This window comes from Mucor velutinosus (genome assembly GCF_035048745.1).
Source record: "Mucor velutinosus strain NIH1002 chromosome Unknown tig00000093, whole genome shotgun sequence".
Taxonomy (NCBI): domain Eukaryota; kingdom Fungi; phylum Mucoromycota; class Mucoromycetes; order Mucorales; family Mucoraceae; genus Mucor; species Mucor velutinosus.
Genome location: NW_027041907.1, coordinates 2,959,425 through 2,978,610, shown reverse-complemented (window position 1 = coordinate 2,978,610; position 19,186 = coordinate 2,959,425). Strand labels below are relative to the sequence as shown.

The window sequence follows — 19,186 nt, the reverse complement described above, 5'->3', positions numbered from 1 at the left end:
GCTGGTTATACTGGGATTAAAATATAGTCCAGCCATAAGATTTTTATGTTGCTGTAATCCCTATAGGCTGTTCTATCGAACGCAGTATGGGGTAGCTTTGTTTTCTGAGTTTTGGCAATATACTGGGTAAAACTCAAGATTATTTGAACGAACGGGACAGTTTTTCCCCCTACAGTAGTTGATTTCCTATTGATCTGTTATCTATTATAATTTTTTGTTTGTAATAAAAAAATGTATCAAAATAGATACAATGATGAATTCGTAATAATAAGTCGATGATAATAATCAGTTGTCAACTGTATCTAAAACGAAAGCAAAGAGCTTCTTTATTACAGGGCATCTAGCTTGCTTAAATATGGTAGATCCCTGGTCAATGACTACTACGTTGAGATGGTATATAAATAGCAGGCCACTGGGGCCTTATGGATTGTTGGTATAGCTTGTTGAGAGGCCACCTAAGTCGGTATGTTTCATGTAGTGTAGGTGGATCTCGATATTTTGACATTGGGGAGATTGAATGTATTGTAGTTCCTGAGGCACCTGTGCACACACAATTGACTGGACTTGTAAACATAGATGTGATGTGATACGATAAACATCATCTATGCTGCTACACTGTAAAAGGTGGCTTGAGGAGAAAGTGAATGTAGCCTAAGATGCATGCTTGTATGCAACATTACCCCCACCCAGCTTTCGACCAGCCACAAACTAGGATATCATACGAGCCGAATGCAATAATCGAGGATACAACACAGAACGAAGAGACAGAACCAAGAAACAAGAAGGCGATACAAACAGGTAGACAGGCAAAGCGATGGAAACCAATATGAAGTAAAAAAACCGAGATGGTGCCAAAAAAAACAACATACATGGGGTATACGAGGAGAGGTTATCAGAAGATGATAGCAGCAAAGGGAATAGCAGATCGAAGAAAAACCTTGTAAAAAAAAACCATATTCAGGCCAAAAAAAACAAATCAAGGACAAAAAGATCACGGCTATTGCTGAATGTTGTGGTTACGAGAGTTTGGAATCGACGGATAACGCAATGTGACGGACGGTCCTGCATGCTTACGACGACTATAAATCTTGCGCTTATTGACAGTGTTGGGAAGGAGTCGATTGGGATTCTTGTGATCCGGTGCAATGCGATCCCAGTAGTCGCGAATAGGTCGTTTGGAATCAAAATCGCTTTCATATTGCCAGGTATTGTCCTTCGAGGACGGATAACCTACCCAATTGACAAGAAACTTCATTCGACCAGTCTTTCTTTCAACGCGATGATTGATGATGGCTTGCACTTCATAGTGGCGAGGAAGTAAGCCTTTTGTAACATGATTGTCCGAGAAATCGACAACGCGAATGTGCTGGGTAGGCACATCACGGGGCAGCAATTCACCAGTAATGTCGGCTAAAGTATAACTACCATTGCGAGTATAGTTCTTGATGAAATATGGACCGAGCCATCTGGGGTGAAGTTTAGTTGATCTGACAGGGTCGAAGAGCATGACCTTTGAATTGATGGGATACTTCTCTTCAATGATCTTGTGATGCTTTTCGAAGCGCTCATGGTCGCGCAATTGTGTTTCTTTGATACGCTTATGGATGGCAGGGATTACCACATCCTTAATGTTCTGTAAGCGGGCATCAATGACTTCCTTGGTAGGATCCTCGGGTGTCTGGTCAGCATTAGGCAATTGAGTGTAATCCTGGAAGAGATTTGGGGCACGCCCAAACATGATAGCAAACGGCTGCGATTGATGCAATCTAGCGTATTGAATGTTCATGGCATACTGAATGACATCGAGATACTCATCCCATGCCTCAGGTTCTGCAGCATCGTGTGTCAATGATTTAATGATAGATCGTTTTGAAATGCCCACATACGCTTCGACAACACCATTAGCTTGTGCAGCGTACGGCAACGAGGTCAAGCGATCCATGCCACTAATCTGACTGAACTCTCTCATAAATGCTCCAACAAATTCAGAGCCATTGTCACTAGTGAGTCGCTTGGGAAATCCAAATAGACAACATACACTAAGCAATGCTCTTGCAACAGTGATTGGACTCTTATCAGGAAGAGCTCGTAGAATGGTGAATCGACTGAAATAATCGACAATGACTAGCAGGAAGTTATTGCCCGAGGTGGAAGTCGTAGCGAAATCACCTAAATCGATAGCTATATGATCGAACACATTGTCTGGCAACACGCTACGAGGAGGATGATATCCCACTTGGTAGATACCATGCGATTGACAAGCATGACAATCCTTGGTTACTGTGGCGATGTCATTGCGCATGTTGGTCCAATGTACCTTGTAATCATTGTGCAAAATCTTTTCCATTGAATTGATGCCCACATGACCGAGTAAATGCACTCGCATAACAAGCTCTAGACGATCCTTCTTCGGAGGAGTCATGTAATCAGCATATTTCATAGCACGTGAAATAAGAGCATTACAATCTGACTGTCCACCAGATGAACCATTGTATGAAATTTTGGCATCAGCAGTCTGTTGATTCTTTAAATCTTGAGCGCTGACAGATGGCATGTTGTAGGTGCTCGCATCAAAAATATCAACATTGCTATCATTCAATTCCTTGGAATAATAGTGTGGATCCAATTCGGTTGGCATCCCAAAGGAAAGCTGCTGCAATTGCTTTTGATTGTTGAACTGCTTCTTGCGTTTGAACTGCGTACGATTGGAGTGATTGGGCTTAGCAAGAGAAAATTGAGTGACTTGGGACTCTTTGGCGTTGGTGAAGCCATGTTTGTTCTTTCGCGTAGGTTTACGCTTTTTTTCAGGTAGCATAATACTTTGATTGTTATAACGATTACCCCCACCCAGGTTATTGCCACCCTCGTCATCGTCAGAGGTGAATAACCGACTGAGTGCATCAGGTAACAGGTTACGCGTACCAGGGATATGAACCAGCTCATACTTGTAATCAAAGAACAGTTTTTCATACCACGTCAACAGCATCATGTTGGGCGTACTTTGCGTTTGAAGCCAGATTAAAGAGCGATGATCTGTGTGCAAGACAAACTCAATACCGAAAAGCCATTTGTGGTATTTGGTAAGCATGTAGACAATGGCAAGCAACTCACGTTTGGTGGTAGAATAGGCCATTTCAGAAGGGGAAAGCTTACGACTCGCCATGACAACGTAATGAACCACGCCATCCTTGATGTAGTAGATGATACCACCGATAGCAGTAGCTGAGGCATCAGTAGCGACGTGCAGCTTGTAACGAAAATCAACTGGGCTGAGAGCGACTGGAGATGACAGAGCATCCTGCAACGATTTGAATGCCTTGGTGTGCGCATCAGTCCACAAACCAGAAAGGGATTTACAATTGCGCAATGCATCGAGAGGTGCTGCCAGTTCGCTGTATCCAGGGATGACATTTCGAAAGTAATTGCAAAACCCCAAGTACTTCATCAGCTGCTTACCAGTGGTAGGTATAGGCCACAGATGAAAATTGGTCAATTTGCGAGCGTCAGGCACAAGGCGGTTCTGAATGATGCTCCAACCCAGCACATGAGTACTGCGCTGAGCAAACACAAACTTGTCCTGGTTAATTTGGAGATTAGCCTTGGTCAGACGACGGATCACCTCAGCGACTAACGCAACGTGCTCATCCAGAGAGTCAGTGTACGTAAGGCACCCTAAATCGTCGATATAAAGTGACACCTGATCAAGCATGTCGGTAAACAAATTGGATATCAAGCGCATAGCTAAATTGCCCATGAAATTTACTCCAAAGCACACCTTCCTGTGGACCCATTGCGTTTGCGTGAATGGATCGGTAAAGGTTAACTTGTGGCGATGACGTGGATCGACCAAGAAACTCGTGAAGAAACTTTTGATGTCGATGGAACTTGTCATGACAGCGCGGCTGTGACGAGCATGGATCTCATCAATGCGAGGCATAATGTACTTGTCAGTGGAGACCAAGATTTGGTTGAGTAGGCGAACGTCAGCAACAATACGTGGCTTGTCAAACGAATATTCACCATTAGAATTCTTTTTGGCAACGACGAGCAAAGGAGAATTCCAGCCATTATGACTTGGACTGCGCTCAATGACACCATCTCGTTCCCACTCCATCAACTGCTTAGACACAGCTTCCTTATAGACAACTGGAATAGGATAGGGAGCACGATAGGCAACCTTACCAGGGATTGTCTCGAGTTGGACAATCGCACCAGGCAAGTTACAATGAGTAGTGGCAAGATCAATGGCAGCATTTTCTACCAATAACTGTTCAATAGGTTTGAAAGCCTTTGCACGCTCAGCAGGTGATCCGTATGGATCGTTATTAGGCTCGATGTCAGGATCAATGGGGTCGGGAAGTCTGGGTCCAAGCTCTTCAAACCATGTTGAAGCAAGGCCAGTGATTCCAATCTGTAGATCAGGCATGATATCCAACCCAAGCAACATGGGGCAATCATCCGAATCAGTAAAGAAATCAAATATCTCAAATGTGTGAATAAAACTGCGTTTATTATACGAGATTTTAAGTGAGCAAGTGCCAATACGAGGTTTAACACTGTCTGTATGGCCTAACTGGACCTGACCATGAACAGAGCGGTTGATTTGAACACGAAGCTGGTTGGCGAAACGAGGGGAACAAATTGAAAATGTACATCCCGTATCTAAAACACCATATACCTTGTGCGATTCTACGACAAGCGGAATAAGAAGTGAATTAGACTTATTAACAGGCAAGATGGAACGTTGATTATCCTTACATTTGTGTGCATGAACTGCAGTATGTAGATCAATGTCCATAGGCTCAACAGCCGAGTGGCAATCACTTTGATCGTGACGACTCTGTTTAGCAACAGCAGCGGGCACCAACAACGAGGAACCAGATTCACTCGAGTTGTTGTTACTTTGCTGATCTTCCTGAACAACAACAGAATTACCAGTAGTAGGTTGGGCTTGAGGAGACGAAATAGACGATGACGACAATGCGGCACTGCGGCCACCATTGGTCTCAACAGCAAGACGAGATTGAGAACGCGGAGGGTTCTTTTTGATCACTTGCAAAAGCTCAACACAGTCGTCAGTGCTATGGGTCTTGCTATTTGGATGGTATCTGCAGAACTTGGCTGCACCAGCCTCAGGCAACGAGCCCACAGTAGGATCAACAGCAGGAGCAGTTGCAATAGCAGTGCTACCAGCGGTGGTAGCAGACGACACCACGCCCTCTTGAAGGCGCAGCATACCAAAACGATGTAAAGTACTAGTAGGAGCATCACCAGTACGCACAGCCGTGTTGCACTCATGGGGACCAGCAGAGTAATTGTGGGCACCACAAGTACGGCATCGATCTGATGCCTTGGCATCCGCAAGCGACATCATGTAACGACGACCCGATGCTTGGTTGCTGGTTGGCATTGAGTTGGCACCACCTTTGTTTTTCAACTCTTCCAAGAAGAGCTTACATTCCGAGGTGTCATGGTTGTGAGGCTTTCCATGGTGGAAAGTGCACGACTTGGTAGCCTTGAAGTGAGGCTTGCCCACGCGGCCAGAAGAGACACCAGCACGAGACACAGCGGCAGGACCATCAGTAGATGAGGATGATGCCTTCATGGTATGTGAGCGGCGGGGGGACGCAACTGGAGCCCATTGTGATGCGGCAGATCCAGCAGCAGTGCGAGCAAAAGCGGGTGCTGAGATGGCAGCAATCTCATTTGCGGTCATAGTTGATAGTGATTCACGAGCGATACTGACGATAATGTCAACATCGTAACTATCAATGATGCCCTTGGATTGACGGATGGTGTTGATCTTATCCTTGACTACCCAAGGAATGGCATCCAGGAACAACTTAGCCAACAAGTAATCGGATGGGGCTTGATCCAGGGATCGACGACGCAAGTCAGTAAAACGATCAAGAAAGGCCTTCACGTTTTCACCGGGCAAAAGTTGAATGCTCAACAAATCAGACGCACAACGTTGACGTTCTTCCAATACGCTAATGCCATAACGAGCCTTGATAGCCGACTTGAAATCATTCCACGATGCAGGAGCAGTGCAAGCAGAAGTGAACGAGCCGTACCAAGTACGTTGTTCTGGAGACAGCATAGGTGGTACTAAGCGAGCATATTCCTTGTCGAAATCCATCTTGTAAGCGAACATGACATCCTCAAACTTCAACAGACAAGCGTCGACTGTAGGAAATATAGGGCTTTTGGGGTCGAATTCATCCATACCAACCCACTGAAATGCAGGTAAGTTGTTGGGAAAGAAAACCGGTACAGAGGCGCTCTTGTTGGATTTGACTCCATCGACTGAGGATGAGCCAAACGAAGCAGCAGCCGAAGAAACGAGGTTATCATTTGCAGTAGCTTTGGATGCAAGCAAACAATCTCGAATCTGTATGATACTTTGAATGGACGTATTCAACTGGATCAACCGAGCTAGGGCCTGGGCTCTGGCCTCCTCACTTTGCTCGAGGAGCAAGGTCGTAGAGAGAAGCTGAACTTCGGCGAGCTGATTGTCAACAATTAGCTTCAACTGATCAGTGCGACCTTGAAGATCCACATCACTCGAAGATGAACTAGCAGAGGAAGGGGGGTCGAGGTCCATCGCATCACTAGCAGTAGTAGTGGGAGCTTCGCCAGCTTGACCACCCAATTTCTGAGACGTTTCAGCGAGAAAAAACTGAGAAGGGCCAGTAATATCTACAGCCTTGGTGGCACTGGCGTCTGAAGGACGCAGCTCAGTGTTTCCAGCAGGCTTAGATTCGGAACTGGGGGGTGTGGTGGTACTTTGAGCAGACATCAGAGTATACAAAATTGAGAAGTAGTAGTAGTAAGAGTAGTAGTATTGATACAATCAAGGTTTTGATTAAAAAAAAATGATGAATTCGTAATAATAAGTCGATGATAATAATCAGTTGTCAACTGTATCTAAAACGAAAGCAAAGAGCTTCTTTATTACAGGGCATCTAGCTTGCTTAAATATGGTAGATCCCTGGTCAATGACTACTACGTTGAGATGGTATATAAATAGCAGGCCACTGGGGCCTTATGGATTGTTGGTATAGCTTGTTGAGAGGCCACCTAAGTCGGTATGTTTCATGTAGTGTAGGTGGATCTCGATATTTTGACATTGGGGAGATTGAATGTATTGTAGTTCCTGAGGCACCTGTGCACACACAATTGACTGGACTTGTAAACATAGATGTGATGTGATACGATAAACATCATCTATGCTGCTACACTGTAAAAGGTGGCTTGAGGAGAAAGTGAATGTAGCCTAAGATGCATGCTTGTATGCAACATACAATTTGTTAAGCACAAAGAATAAAAGGATTATTATTTGTAGCTTATAAAAAATGTTCGATATTATAAAAATAAGAAAAGACTTATTTGAATAAGATCAGACACAAAAACTAAAGATTTATTGATGAAGACAAGAGATATTCTATTTATACTAAGTTCTGAATGCCAAAGTAGCAATTTATCTTGTACAACGCTTATCACATCTGGTGAACCTCAGCATTTAGATAGCCGAGATTCACTTCAATTATCATAGCTTGTCCATGTTGTTGCACAACACAGACATATCTACCCATCAAGAATACCTTAATCTTTATAGACAGTTGTAGCCCTTCTGGCACAACAATGTACACCAGAGACTTGAAATGGATACCGTTGTATTCTCCTTTGAATTATTTACAAGTTTCATATAAGTTTGAAGAGGTGTTTACTATCACGAAACGCGTAATTTTAAGGTCGATAGATTTTGGAATCCCATGGACCATCATTCAGAACAATAGAAAGTGAAGCTCCGTTGACCTTCTGCACGTGTACACCACACAAGGATGAATTTGACCGAGCATTTTAAAAATCGGAGCGTACGAAAAGGGCCATATTAACTTGTTGGTTTTAAGTTATCAATAGATACCTGACATGTTGAAAAATTTTGTTGTCAAGACTAGACAACTGTAGCTTGCTTTGTTCAGGAATAATAAGATTCCCAATTTAAAGTATGCATATTCCCCCGCTTAAAAATAGCATCTCCAATGTTGATTATCTCATGAAGTATGCATTTCCAGTATAATGTTCCCACTTAGGATGTGCTCCAATATCATTATTCTACAACATATTTAAATTTTATAAGATTCTAATTTTTTTACCTATGAGGACCTGGATGTACAAAATGTTTTTTTTAATTTTGAGGTTTTTGACTTTTGGACAATCGAAAATCGATTTTCCAAATATTAATGCCAGAGCCTTGAAACTAGCATATTCCTATACCAGTTTTTGGCCCTTTAAACGATGGTGCAAATTAATCTTGTGTAGGTAGCATGGTTGTTGAGAAATCAATGACTTTAGAAAATGGTTAACTTTGGATAGATGCCGTTAGTAAAAAGTTTTTAAATTATAATATGAATGTAAGATGTATGCGTAGTAAAAGTTGTAGAGGGTATTTTGGTTGAGTAGGGCATGTTCAAAGTGGGAAAATATTCTAAATGATCAATTTTCAAAGGGCCGTATCGCAGGATTTCACTGTGAACGTGAATTTGAAGCCTATTACCCTTTGTTTCTTTTTCAATTCTCTATACGATGGTATGGTTTTTATAGATTTATTTTTTGAATTTTATATATCTCCTGCTTGTAGCCAAATAAAACATAAGATTCTGAGCAAATTCATGAAGGGAACGTGCATCTGGTACCTAAAGCACCTGTAGCATAACGGATATAAGGTAGCGCTATTGAATTATTTTCGTTTTATGCAAGTCCAATGAGTGTTTGCAAAGATACACTAAAAAAGGGTTTCGTGCAAAATCATCGAAAAACTTGCCAGAATTTTTGGAACAAACCTACGATGTATCCCAGCTCCAAATATACTACAGTTGCAGTATGAGATATGTTGAGGCGTATAACGAGAATTTTGACGGATTCCAAGCTGACGATTGAGCCAGAAAATGCAGTTAAGCCAAATAATTCCATAGACAAGTTTTGTAAATCATTATAAATTGTTGAGATGAATTTTAATAAAATAAACTTCCTCCAAACCAGCTGTTACGGCATTTGGCCTAGCTATTTCCTGGCACTTTAATGAGGCTAGTACATTCATCTTGGACTCCATATTTATTACACTCTATATCAACTCAAAGTTTCTGACTTGCACCAAATTTAAAGTAGCTGGATGAACTATAGACATTTCATTGCTGTTGACGCTACTGTAGTATATAGCGCATGGCAGTTATATTTGTCACTGTCTGCTGAGTACGTCTGGCTTTGTCATGAGCTCACTGAGGGCCCCACCATCAGGAACCAAAACTTCATTTGCGACGGCGTCAGGAACGGGCAACGAAGCCATTGTGCTTTCAGCAGATTCACTTTTCATGACCAGAGGCTGCTGCTTATTCTCGGTAAGAACTGATGGATCAAACGGCTTCAAATACTGTTGGTCCTTTTCATTTATAGGAATAGGACATGATTCTGTGAATCCTCCCTCAATAGCATCCCAGTCAACAGACAACTGCTCTGCCTCCTCTTCTTGCCTTTGCTTGGCGAGCTTTTTCTTCTTGTCAGTTAGCTTCTTTCTCCAGACGAGAAATGCAGCGATGCCAATCAACAGCAGACCCTATATAAGAAGTTGTCAGCTACCCTATAGATGAACCAGATGTCATCGACAACATACTCCAAGCGATCCCCCGACAGCAGCGCCCACGGTTATACTGTCATCATTGCTAGGATTTGCTGTTTGTGAGTTATCTTTTTTATTATCTGCTGCTGAAGTTGGCTCTTCTGCTGCCGTGAACAGCTTTCGTGAAGTATCTATAAAGTTGACTCGCTTGGGATCTGTCACATTGATAGCAAGCACTGTATTGAAGGTGTTTGCCAAGGATCTCAGCTCCTGATATCCAAATAAAATGTATACTACTTTCTTGGATTCATCCAACACGGCTATAAATACAATTAATACGAATGAAATCAACGGTAATATGAGTCAATATATTTACCAGCGTGCTCTGTTCGTGTGGGAGGGTTGTTGTTGGGCAATGTTATAGTATTACAAGATGTCCATACAAATGTATGTAGGTTTGCTGTGTAGCAGAAATCTGCTACACCGTCTAATAAAATCACTTTGCGTTGAAGGGTTTCGCATGCTTCAAGTAGAATATCAACTTACAAGAATCGTCGTTTTGTGTGCCTCCATACATGAGAATGTCCTGCCCTGAAGGTACTATACGAGTGTTATTTTATAGTCGTTCATTTACAATTGCGATTTCAAGACATACACAATGTCACTGTATGAGATTTTCTTGGAGAAGGAATCAGTTCTCCAGTGAAATTCTGAGTTCCCCAAGCACCAGTTGCAGTGTCAAATGTTGTTATTTCAGACATGGATACATTTCTAGTGGCAGCTATCTCTTCAGTCGTTGCATTATTGACTAGTCCACCAATGTAGAAAATCTTCTTTGAAGAAGGATGATATACAGATGCTTGCATATAGTATGAAAAAACAGGAGGATTCTGCTGCGTTGGCACTTGCCATGGCTGCATATGTGTTAATGCTGTAGCTGTGATTCCTTTTAACTCTACTATGATCTTACTGTGGCAGCATGTGCTGCAATATCCAGGGTTGTCATGCGGTAATATCCAATCTTCGATGATGCATCATCTTTTGCATATATCACATTTGTCAAATTTCTGTTCAAAACGTTATCATAATACCATCTATAAGCAGGCTTACTGTAGTATCATTGAGAGATTCAGAGTCAGCTGTCGCGTGCATTATTGAAGCTATATGCCTGCTTACACTTGAGTGCCACCAAAAACATAAACTTTGGATTGATCTGGAACCCAACTTGTAGCTTCAACATAACTATATAGACATACATCATGTCAGTAAAAGTGTTAGGTGGATATTTGTCTTTTGGTTCTTCACATTTGTCTATCATTGCCATTAACGCCATCATCAAAATTTGGTAATGCCCTCCAACTGTTTGTATCGATGTTGTAAACCAGATTTCGGACTGGAGTGCCACTTATGACACCAAAAGTTCCTCCTGTAATGATCATGTTCTTCTTATCGCTCGTAACAGCCACTGATGCTCGTGTTCTTGGATAAGTCGTGAAGATTTCCGAATTGATAGAGTCTGTAAGCTCTTCCCAATGTGTTGCATAGTCGCTCTGGACTTTTGTAGTATCGAGTGTATATAATATGGCATCGAGTCTTCCAGTGGTACCAGCACCTGCTAGACCGCCAAAGCAATGAATCTTACCAGCATCCAGCATGGCGCAACCTGTGCAAGAGGTTTGTGAGCTTGCTGATATGAAGTTCTTAATAATTCTTTCGAGACATACTGGGGGATCGTCTTAAAGCAGGCGTAACATATGATTGAGCATTTACTAGTGTTGTAATAAGAGCAAAAGCTATAGTGTATGTGCAGATCTGCATTGGTTGATTTCTGGAAACCAAGAAAGAAAGAAAAGCAGCGATAAGGGGCTTCGTATTTTTATATATTGATTGGTGTTCGACATGGCGCAACCTTTGAATCACTCTTTTGGGTTGTGGAGTCCAATCATTCCTACATAAAAATGTGGACTCATTCTTCTTTGCCTCACCTTCACTGACATTCAATGTCTCTTGGAGCGATATCACTGTCGCATACTTTGTATAATTCAACAGACTATAAACTTATATTTGGATCTGTCCTTGACTGAAATGATACAATAATGAGATCTCATGCAGTTCTTTGTCATAGAATGTATGACAGGGCTACGTATCACTTATTAAAGCCTTTGTAACAAGTCAAATTTCATGAAAGTTCTCGGTAAACGTGCTGAATGTCTTGTCCCACCGTTGCAAAACTGATTCAAGGAATCTTTTTTTTTCATGTAACGTGGTGCAGAGCATTTATTTGCTCTGCCACTGTTGATTTAAATCATGAATGCGTCAAAGAATTGTCGCATTTCACTCGTTAAATCCCTATTACTTGCATTTTGAAATGCTTGGTAAGAAGGATTGTTTTACCTGCCTTTAATGGATGTGAGATGTAAGAAGAAATTCTGTTAATTCAGTGCAGAATAACCTGTGCAACCGTTAGAAAGTTATTCATACAGGAGGCTAGATTTGGCTTCCAGTAAAAGCACCAGCAGGGACACATCAGACAACAAATTCATATTACTTCAAAAATTGGGTTTATTCATTGCAACGATTCAAATATAAGTCTCCCGTTTGCCTGATTTTGATGATCTAAGAATAGCCTCAATCTGTCGATGGCGGATAACAGCATCATCAAACGTAGTAAAGCCGGTAACCTTGTTCAGCTGTGGTTGAGCATATTGAGAGTTCTTGGTCTCAGCATAATCTTGGTAATAGGTTTTCATATTTCCAGCTACAGGATCGTACTCAACAGCGAGGTCCTCCACAGGTAGAGCATTTCCATTGCCGTCTAGTCTGGATATTTGGATAGCTACTTCTTCCAGCTCACTGTAAAGCGATTTTGAGGAGAGTACTATATCGCCTTTAGATCCACGAATTTCCCAACTGAATCCCTTTTCTTTGGTTAATTCAGAGGACTGCAGACCTTGAATATGAACTGAAGCGGTTGCCCCAGATTGCAAAAGGCCTTGAACGAGAACTTGATCTGGTGTATCCTTGAGAACTGTCTCTCCCGTCAGCGACTTCTTGCCATGTTCATCAGTATGAGTTACCAGGGTTTCTTTAAAATGAGTCTTGACAATGCCATTCAGAAATTCGAATTCACCCAAGACAAAAGCCATTGCATCCAAATCATGGCCCACTGGTATAGCAAGCAGATTGGCGCCGTTTTTTCTCTGATTCAGGTACTCCGGAAAGTATTCATCTGTGTATTGAGACCATTTGTCTGTATATCCCACAAAGTTGGTGGATACAACCTTACCAATGGCACCTGATTCAACTAGCTCCTTCGCCTTAATGATAGAAGGTGCTTTGCGTGCTTGCAATACAACACCAGCCTTGACGTTTTTAGACTTGGAGAGATTGCTTAGCTTCTCTGCTTCTTGCAAGCCATTTCCCAAGGGCCACTCACAAACAACGTCCTTTCCAGCTTCCAATGCAGCACGAACATACTCGTAATGGTGCGGGACCTTGACAGACACGACAACGGTGTCCACATCCCCTTGAGATAACAAGTCTTGAATAGATCCAAACGTCTGAGCATCGTGCAGCTCGTTTTTCTCTTTGCTGGCCTCGGCTGCTTCCAATGTTGAATTGACAATGCCTGTAATCTTGTACGGACTATCTTTAATGAGACGAAGCCCAGGCAAGTGAGCTTTACCTGCCCAGCTGTAGCCTGCACTCAAGCCAATAAATCCCAATTTTGTGTTCATAGTAGTTTATTCTGATGTAAATACTGAGAACAAGAGCAACATTTTGGCTTATTTAAGGTCTGATTTCCTGCCTTAGTTGTATTATTCAGCATAGCATTTCAGCATGAACTGTGACCTTGGCTAGTTTTTCCAGGAACACCTATTGGATGGCCATAGTTGCACATTATCGACCAAATTACGACATGTAAAACAAAAGCTTATTAATTCAATTGCATTAATCTCTTCTTTGCAAGGAATACCAAATCAAAAGCAAAGCCACAGAGTTTATTGCCTTGTGCTAACTTATTATTTTCAGTGAGCAAATCAGGTTTGAATATTGGTATATAGATTCGTTGATGATTTTCATCCAAGACAGACTAATCGCTTGCTGCATTGGCTCAAATATGTGATTACTTTTCTCGTTTTCCATCGTCAGCGCATACATCTGGCTTTGTCATTAAATCAGAATCAGCACCGCCATCAGGGACAAGAGCGGCTTTCATGGTATCTATATCAGGAACAGGCAGCGAGGCAGATGTGGTGGTACCAGATCCGTTTATCTTGACGAAATATTGCTCATTTTCTGCTTTCAAAGGGTAATCACCAGACGGCTTTGTAACAGATCGGTAATGCTGGTCTTTCTCGTTTGTAGGCATAGTATACGTCTCTGTGTATCCACCGCCTTCCATGGCATCCCAATCAACTGAAATACGCTCTGCAGCATCTCTTGCTTGTTTGGCTTTTCTTTCGGCTCGCTTCTTTCTCCAGATGAAAAAGGCAACAACACCAATGATTAGCACACCCTATATATATCATAAAACGATTAGTTCTGTTCTTCAGCGACTATCTCTACAGAAACTTACCCCAAGTGAACCTCCAACAGCACCACCAATAGTTGCACTCCTGCCATTTTTACTTGGACTCGGTGTTGGAGATGCTGTTTCTGTATCGTTGGTTACTGGAGTTGGGGTTTCCGCTGCAGTAGACAAGTGTTGATTTGTATCCACAAAGCTTATGTGCGCAAGATCAGTAACATTGACTGCAAGCATAGTGTCAAACGTATTCACCATAGCTTTAGTGTCTTGATAGCCAAATAGAATATATACTATATTCTTTGATTCATCCAATACAGCTAAAAGAGAAGGCGTTTCATGTTAATTCAAACATAGCGTTTTCAACGAATCAATACATACCAGCATGCTCTGTTCGAGAGGGGTTTTCTTTGTTGGGCAAAGTAATAGTATTGCAAGACTTCCAAACAAAAGTCTGCAGGTTTGCTGTATAACAGAAATCTGGGAGGCCATCTAATAATACACATTCCAATCAGAATATTGTATTTGTCTTGTGTGAAATATTGGCTTACATGCACGGTCGTTTAATGTGCCACCGTACAAGAGAATGTCATGTCCAGATGATACTATTGATAAATGTTAAACGCTTACATATTTAGCCTCGATTTACTATACAGCACATACGCAAGGTCACTGTATGAGATCTTCGAGGAGTGGGTATCAGTTCTCCAGTGAAATTTTGAGTTCCCCAAGTATTAGTTACAGTGTCAAATGTCAGTATTTCAGACATGGACACATTTTGGGTGGCAGTCAGCTCTTCAGTCGTCGCATTATTGAGCATTCCACCAAAGTAAAAAATCTTTTTGGAAGTAGGGTGGTAGACAGGCTCTTGCATGTAGTATGCCAAGACAGGGGCGTTCTCTTGTGCTGGCACTTGCCATGGCTTTGTATAAATGTTAATGCTTTGACCATCATTTCAAGCAACAATAATGTGCGTACCTCAGAAGCATTTGCTGCAATATTCAAGGTCGTCATATGGTAGTATCCGATCTTTGATGTGCGATTGCTACTTGTAAACTGCACATTTGTGAGGTTCTTTTCATAGAGACTATCGTAATACCATCTACGAGTAGTATAGCTGCAATGAATAATGAGTTAACATTAATGGATAAAGTAAAAAAAACCACATGTTTGCCTACACTTCTGTGCCACCGAATAAATATAATTTGGATTGATCTGGTACCCACGTTGAAGACACTGTTTGACTACACAACATATATACTGTAAGCTTTCAAATTGTTACACATCAGATCATTGCTTCTGCTGTTTTACATTTGTCTGTTATTTCCATTTTCACCATCGTCGAAATTGGGCAGTGCTCTCCATGTTTTTGTGTCTACGTTATAAACAACATTATGTGTTGGAGTGCCATTTGTTGGAGTGAATTGACCCCCAATAATGATCATGTTCTTTTTGTCTTCAGTCACTGACAATGATGCTCTGGATCTGGGGCACGCCGTGTAGATTTCAGAGTTGATGGTGTCCGTAATCTGCTCCCAATGCGATGCATAATCGCCTTGCACCTTTGAGGTGTCTAGTGAGAACAACGAAGCGTATTTCCTTAAACTATCGCCCGCGCCTGTTTGACCGCCAAAGCAGTATATTTTGCCGCCCTCCAACATGGCACAATCTATGTATGGTACAAGGTGTGTTTTAGCAATTTACAGATCATATAGCAATATGCTCTCAACACATACTGGGTGATCTTCTTGGCGGAGGTGTCACATACGTTTGAGCATATGTTGATGTCGCAAAGAAAGCTAAAGTCGAAGCGATGGCGAATATGTGTGTACAGATCCGCATATATTATGAATTTTGGAAACAAAAGGAAATGAAAAAGAAGGCCGTTGCTATATATTTATACTAGTTGCACTTTGATGAGGCAAAAGTTTAATCTATTTTCTGGTTCGTAGAATCCTGTACATGCAAAGAGGATTTGTTGTCTTCATCTTTTTTCTTCCAACGTTCAATGTCATTGGGGCATTGTTGTAACACAACATGTACTGCCTGCCAAAGTCTGGAAGCGTAGAAGAGTTCAGGGAACTGGTATGATTACCATGGAGTGTGTATCAGTATGTATAAGAATGGATATATGTGATACCTGTTTATTCTGGCGTATTAGAGCCATCTTTTGTTTGATTCAATTTCAGATTTACATAGTATACCAAGTTATGATTAATGCGAACTCTCGGTGAATGGGCTGACGGCTTCGTCTCACTATAACCTAATTTCAAAGAATCTTCTTTCAATGTAACGTAATACATATCTATTCTTCTTGTTGCATCACACTGGATTCAAAGGCTACCAAGATGTCAAACAGCTGACGATGAACAGGATACAGTATCAATTACTTGGAAGCTGGACATTCATTGTTGATATTTGTTCAAGAGGAGTATGTAGTTTCTCCTGGTAGCACTGCGTTTAAGAAGAGTTTGCTTGTTCAAGAGCAGAGAGATTTGTACCACCCGCATGAGAGTTGTTGTAAAAAAAAGGGCGTTTTATCTAAACTACATCTTGTCACTCAGAGTGACATGGATCAAGAAAGTAAAAGGTAGGCTTATGAGCATGAAATGAAACAAAAATAAAGTACAATTATTGATCCAATTGTGCCTGATAATCTGCCATTCATCTGTTGATTGCTGCCTATTGTTACCTAATAAGAAAAATCTAGATGTTATGATCTTTGTTAATTATATATCAACTACATGTTACATTATTGCTGCTTTGTAGATCAATGTCATGTTGCTTTGTTGGTCAAGGCTAGCTTGAAAACGAACCCGTGGTCATGCTAGAAACGCGATTATTATAGAATTCTGCGTATATGAGTTGCTTATAATGAGGCATAGCCAAATAGATGTAACATTGAGAAATCTTAGAACGCGGTTTCATTTCGTTACAAACTAGGATAGCATACCGCATCAAGAAGCCCTCTTTTAATAGTTTCTAATATTGTTATGTATCATGCTGTATTATCTGAATGTTATCATCAAGCTTTAGTTGGAAATTAAGGGTTATTTTCTCGTGGTTTGTTCTTTTCCCTGTGCAGCAATCTCTGCCAATCTGTTGTACTCTTTCAACGTAAGTATATTTGAGTAAGGACATCCACTTGGTGCCAAATCAGCATCTTGTCGCAATTATGTAGCAAAAATACTTGGTTTACTACCTACGAAACGTTAAATGTCACTATATCACAGAGGTAAGAAATTTACGCAGAAAAATCCACTTTAAATTTCGCCGTTTTCGACAGAATAAGAGTTCGATATTGCACTGTTCAGCAAGATAAACAAACGCAAAACTTGAACTGGAACATTAGAAAACATACTGTCGAGTGAACAGCCTTCAAATGCATCCGCCACTGTAAAAATGAGGTTTTGGATCACTCATATCTCGTCAACTAAGCATGATCTCGGCCTCAAAACAGGTGCAATCATGTCCTAAAACCTGACATTAGATTACGGATCACTCTTTAGCAGTTTTTTAGGGAACGAATTGATCATCGATTTTTGGCCGTTTTTCCCTTGTAGTAGCAAGGGAAAATTTGATGATTTCAAATAATGAGGTTTTTCACCTTGAAATTGACATTTTCTACTATGGTATTTCTAAACTCAAAGCAACCGTAAAATCGCAAAGAATCATGTAAAACTGTCCTCTAGCAGATTTACTAGATAATTTGTAGATTTTTTCTCGAAAAACGTAATTTGCATTTTTTAGAAATTACTCTTCACAGAGTAAAGAAGCCGCTTTAAAAGTTACACCATTGGACTCGTTGCTCTTTTCTGCATACAAGAGTTTAGAGAAACACCTGCTGTTTATGTAATACAACTTTGTGTAATATCCATTGAAAGGTTTTTAAATGTTCAAACTAGGATCCAGACAATCATGAGAGATTAGTAAAATTCAATTCCAGCTTAGATATTTTGCTGATCCCTCTTCAATGCATCTTCAGTCTATTTGGATGAATCTACAGTGATTAAACTTCAATGTATCACTTTTGGTATGATTTAAAGCATATTATTGAAGCGATTCGTACTGACAATGATTTTTATAAACAAAAAAAAAAAGTACCATAATGCCACTTATCTGAATAATTTTCAACGACTCGAATTACTCGTAGTCCTGAAATACAGTCCATTTGGATTGATGTGTAGCGAAAACAAGAATTGGAGACAGATTACATAGGCAGAAAGCAGAGAGCTACGCATTTATTTACGAACTTTTCAGAGCTAATGTCTTTTGTTATGTAACGTTGACTATGTAAATCAGGCAGGTATATCACAGAGTTCTTTGTGGTAGTCTTCTTTAAGGCGTTTGATCAAGTGTTGATCCAAACCTTTAATGTTAATTTCATTTGTCGTTGCTTTAGACAGACAATGTATCATCACATTAGCTGCCTGATTATACACCCGCTCCAAGAATAGACACTGTATGTCAGTAGTTAATTTATATTCCCTAATCATCACTCCAAGGGCAGCCAAACCAAATGCAAATTTTGAGCTGTTCTGCTCGCCTAAACAGATTATCGACCGAATAACGCTCTTTTTGAAGAGTTTAAACACCAGATGATATGCACCCTTACTTGCGAGTTCGTGTATAATGGCACAGGATTTTGAGGAGTTTTGGCATTAATGATCAATTCCATCAATCTCGAAAATAATCTTGAGGTCAAATTCCTCCCTAAACAGCAGATGCTGCAAGAATATTGTTGTTGTTGTTGAAGAGTTTTTCTTTAGTACCATTTTCTTTATAACAGGGCTGGTCTCTGAAAATTCAGCTTGTTTGATTGTTGTCATGCCTGCAATATTAGACCAACTCATGGCTTGTCATGCGTTACCAAATTGGTTTCAGTTTAAGAGAGAAGTATGGAAAGATAAAGAAATAAAGAATTGTCAATACATAATTGACTTAAATACATTGCGAAGAATCTTGGATTCGTAATGGACATCGCCTTGTGGCTAAGTGAATTGTCTCATATTTTTTATGGTTGTACTTCATTCATCTCG

The 19,186-nt window shown here is 40.8% G+C and overlaps 4 protein-coding genes across 4 annotated transcripts; all 4 read right to left on the bottom strand.

Moving 5' to 3' along the window:
* Positions 1–997: 997 nt before the first annotated feature.
* On the bottom strand, positions 998–6,799 carry ATC70_002731 (uncharacterized protein; the record flags this gene model as incomplete). The annotated part of the gene is made up of 1 exon (XM_064822101.1): positions 998–6,799. The coding sequence occupies one exon, from the start codon at positions 6,797–6,799 to the stop codon at positions 998–1,000; it is 5,802 nt and encodes a 1,933-aa protein (XP_064681787.1).
* Positions 6,800–9,241: 2,442 nt separating this feature from the next.
* Positions 9,242–11,437, bottom strand: ATC70_002730 (uncharacterized protein; the record flags this gene model as incomplete). Its single annotated transcript, XM_064822100.1, has 9 exons — positions 9,242–9,616; positions 9,674–9,939; positions 9,996–10,106; positions 10,166–10,219; positions 10,275–10,533; positions 10,590–10,728; positions 10,796–10,861; positions 10,925–11,282; positions 11,344–11,437. 9 exons carry the CDS (start codon positions 11,435–11,437, stop codon positions 9,242–9,244), a joined length of 1,722 nt encoding a protein of 573 aa, XP_064681786.1.
* Positions 11,438–12,198: 761 nt separating this feature from the next.
* ATC70_002729 (S10_plectin domain-containing protein) lies at positions 12,199–13,356 on the bottom strand (the record flags this gene model as incomplete). The annotated part of the gene is made up of 1 exon (XM_064822099.1): positions 12,199–13,356. The coding sequence occupies one exon, from the start codon at positions 13,354–13,356 to the stop codon at positions 12,199–12,201; it is 1,158 nt and encodes a 385-aa protein (XP_064681785.1).
* A 389-nt stretch (positions 13,357–13,745) lies between these two features.
* RPL10_2 (60S ribosomal protein L10) lies at positions 13,746–15,808 on the bottom strand (the record flags this gene model as incomplete). Its single annotated transcript, XM_064822098.1, has 8 exons — positions 13,746–14,138; positions 14,199–14,467; positions 14,529–14,639; positions 14,699–14,752; positions 14,811–15,069; positions 15,126–15,264; positions 15,326–15,391; positions 15,459–15,808. The coding sequence occupies 8 exons, from the start codon at positions 15,806–15,808 to the stop codon at positions 13,746–13,748; spliced, it is 1,641 nt and encodes a 546-aa protein (XP_064681784.1).
* Between the last annotated feature and the right edge of the window lie 3,378 nt (positions 15,809–19,186).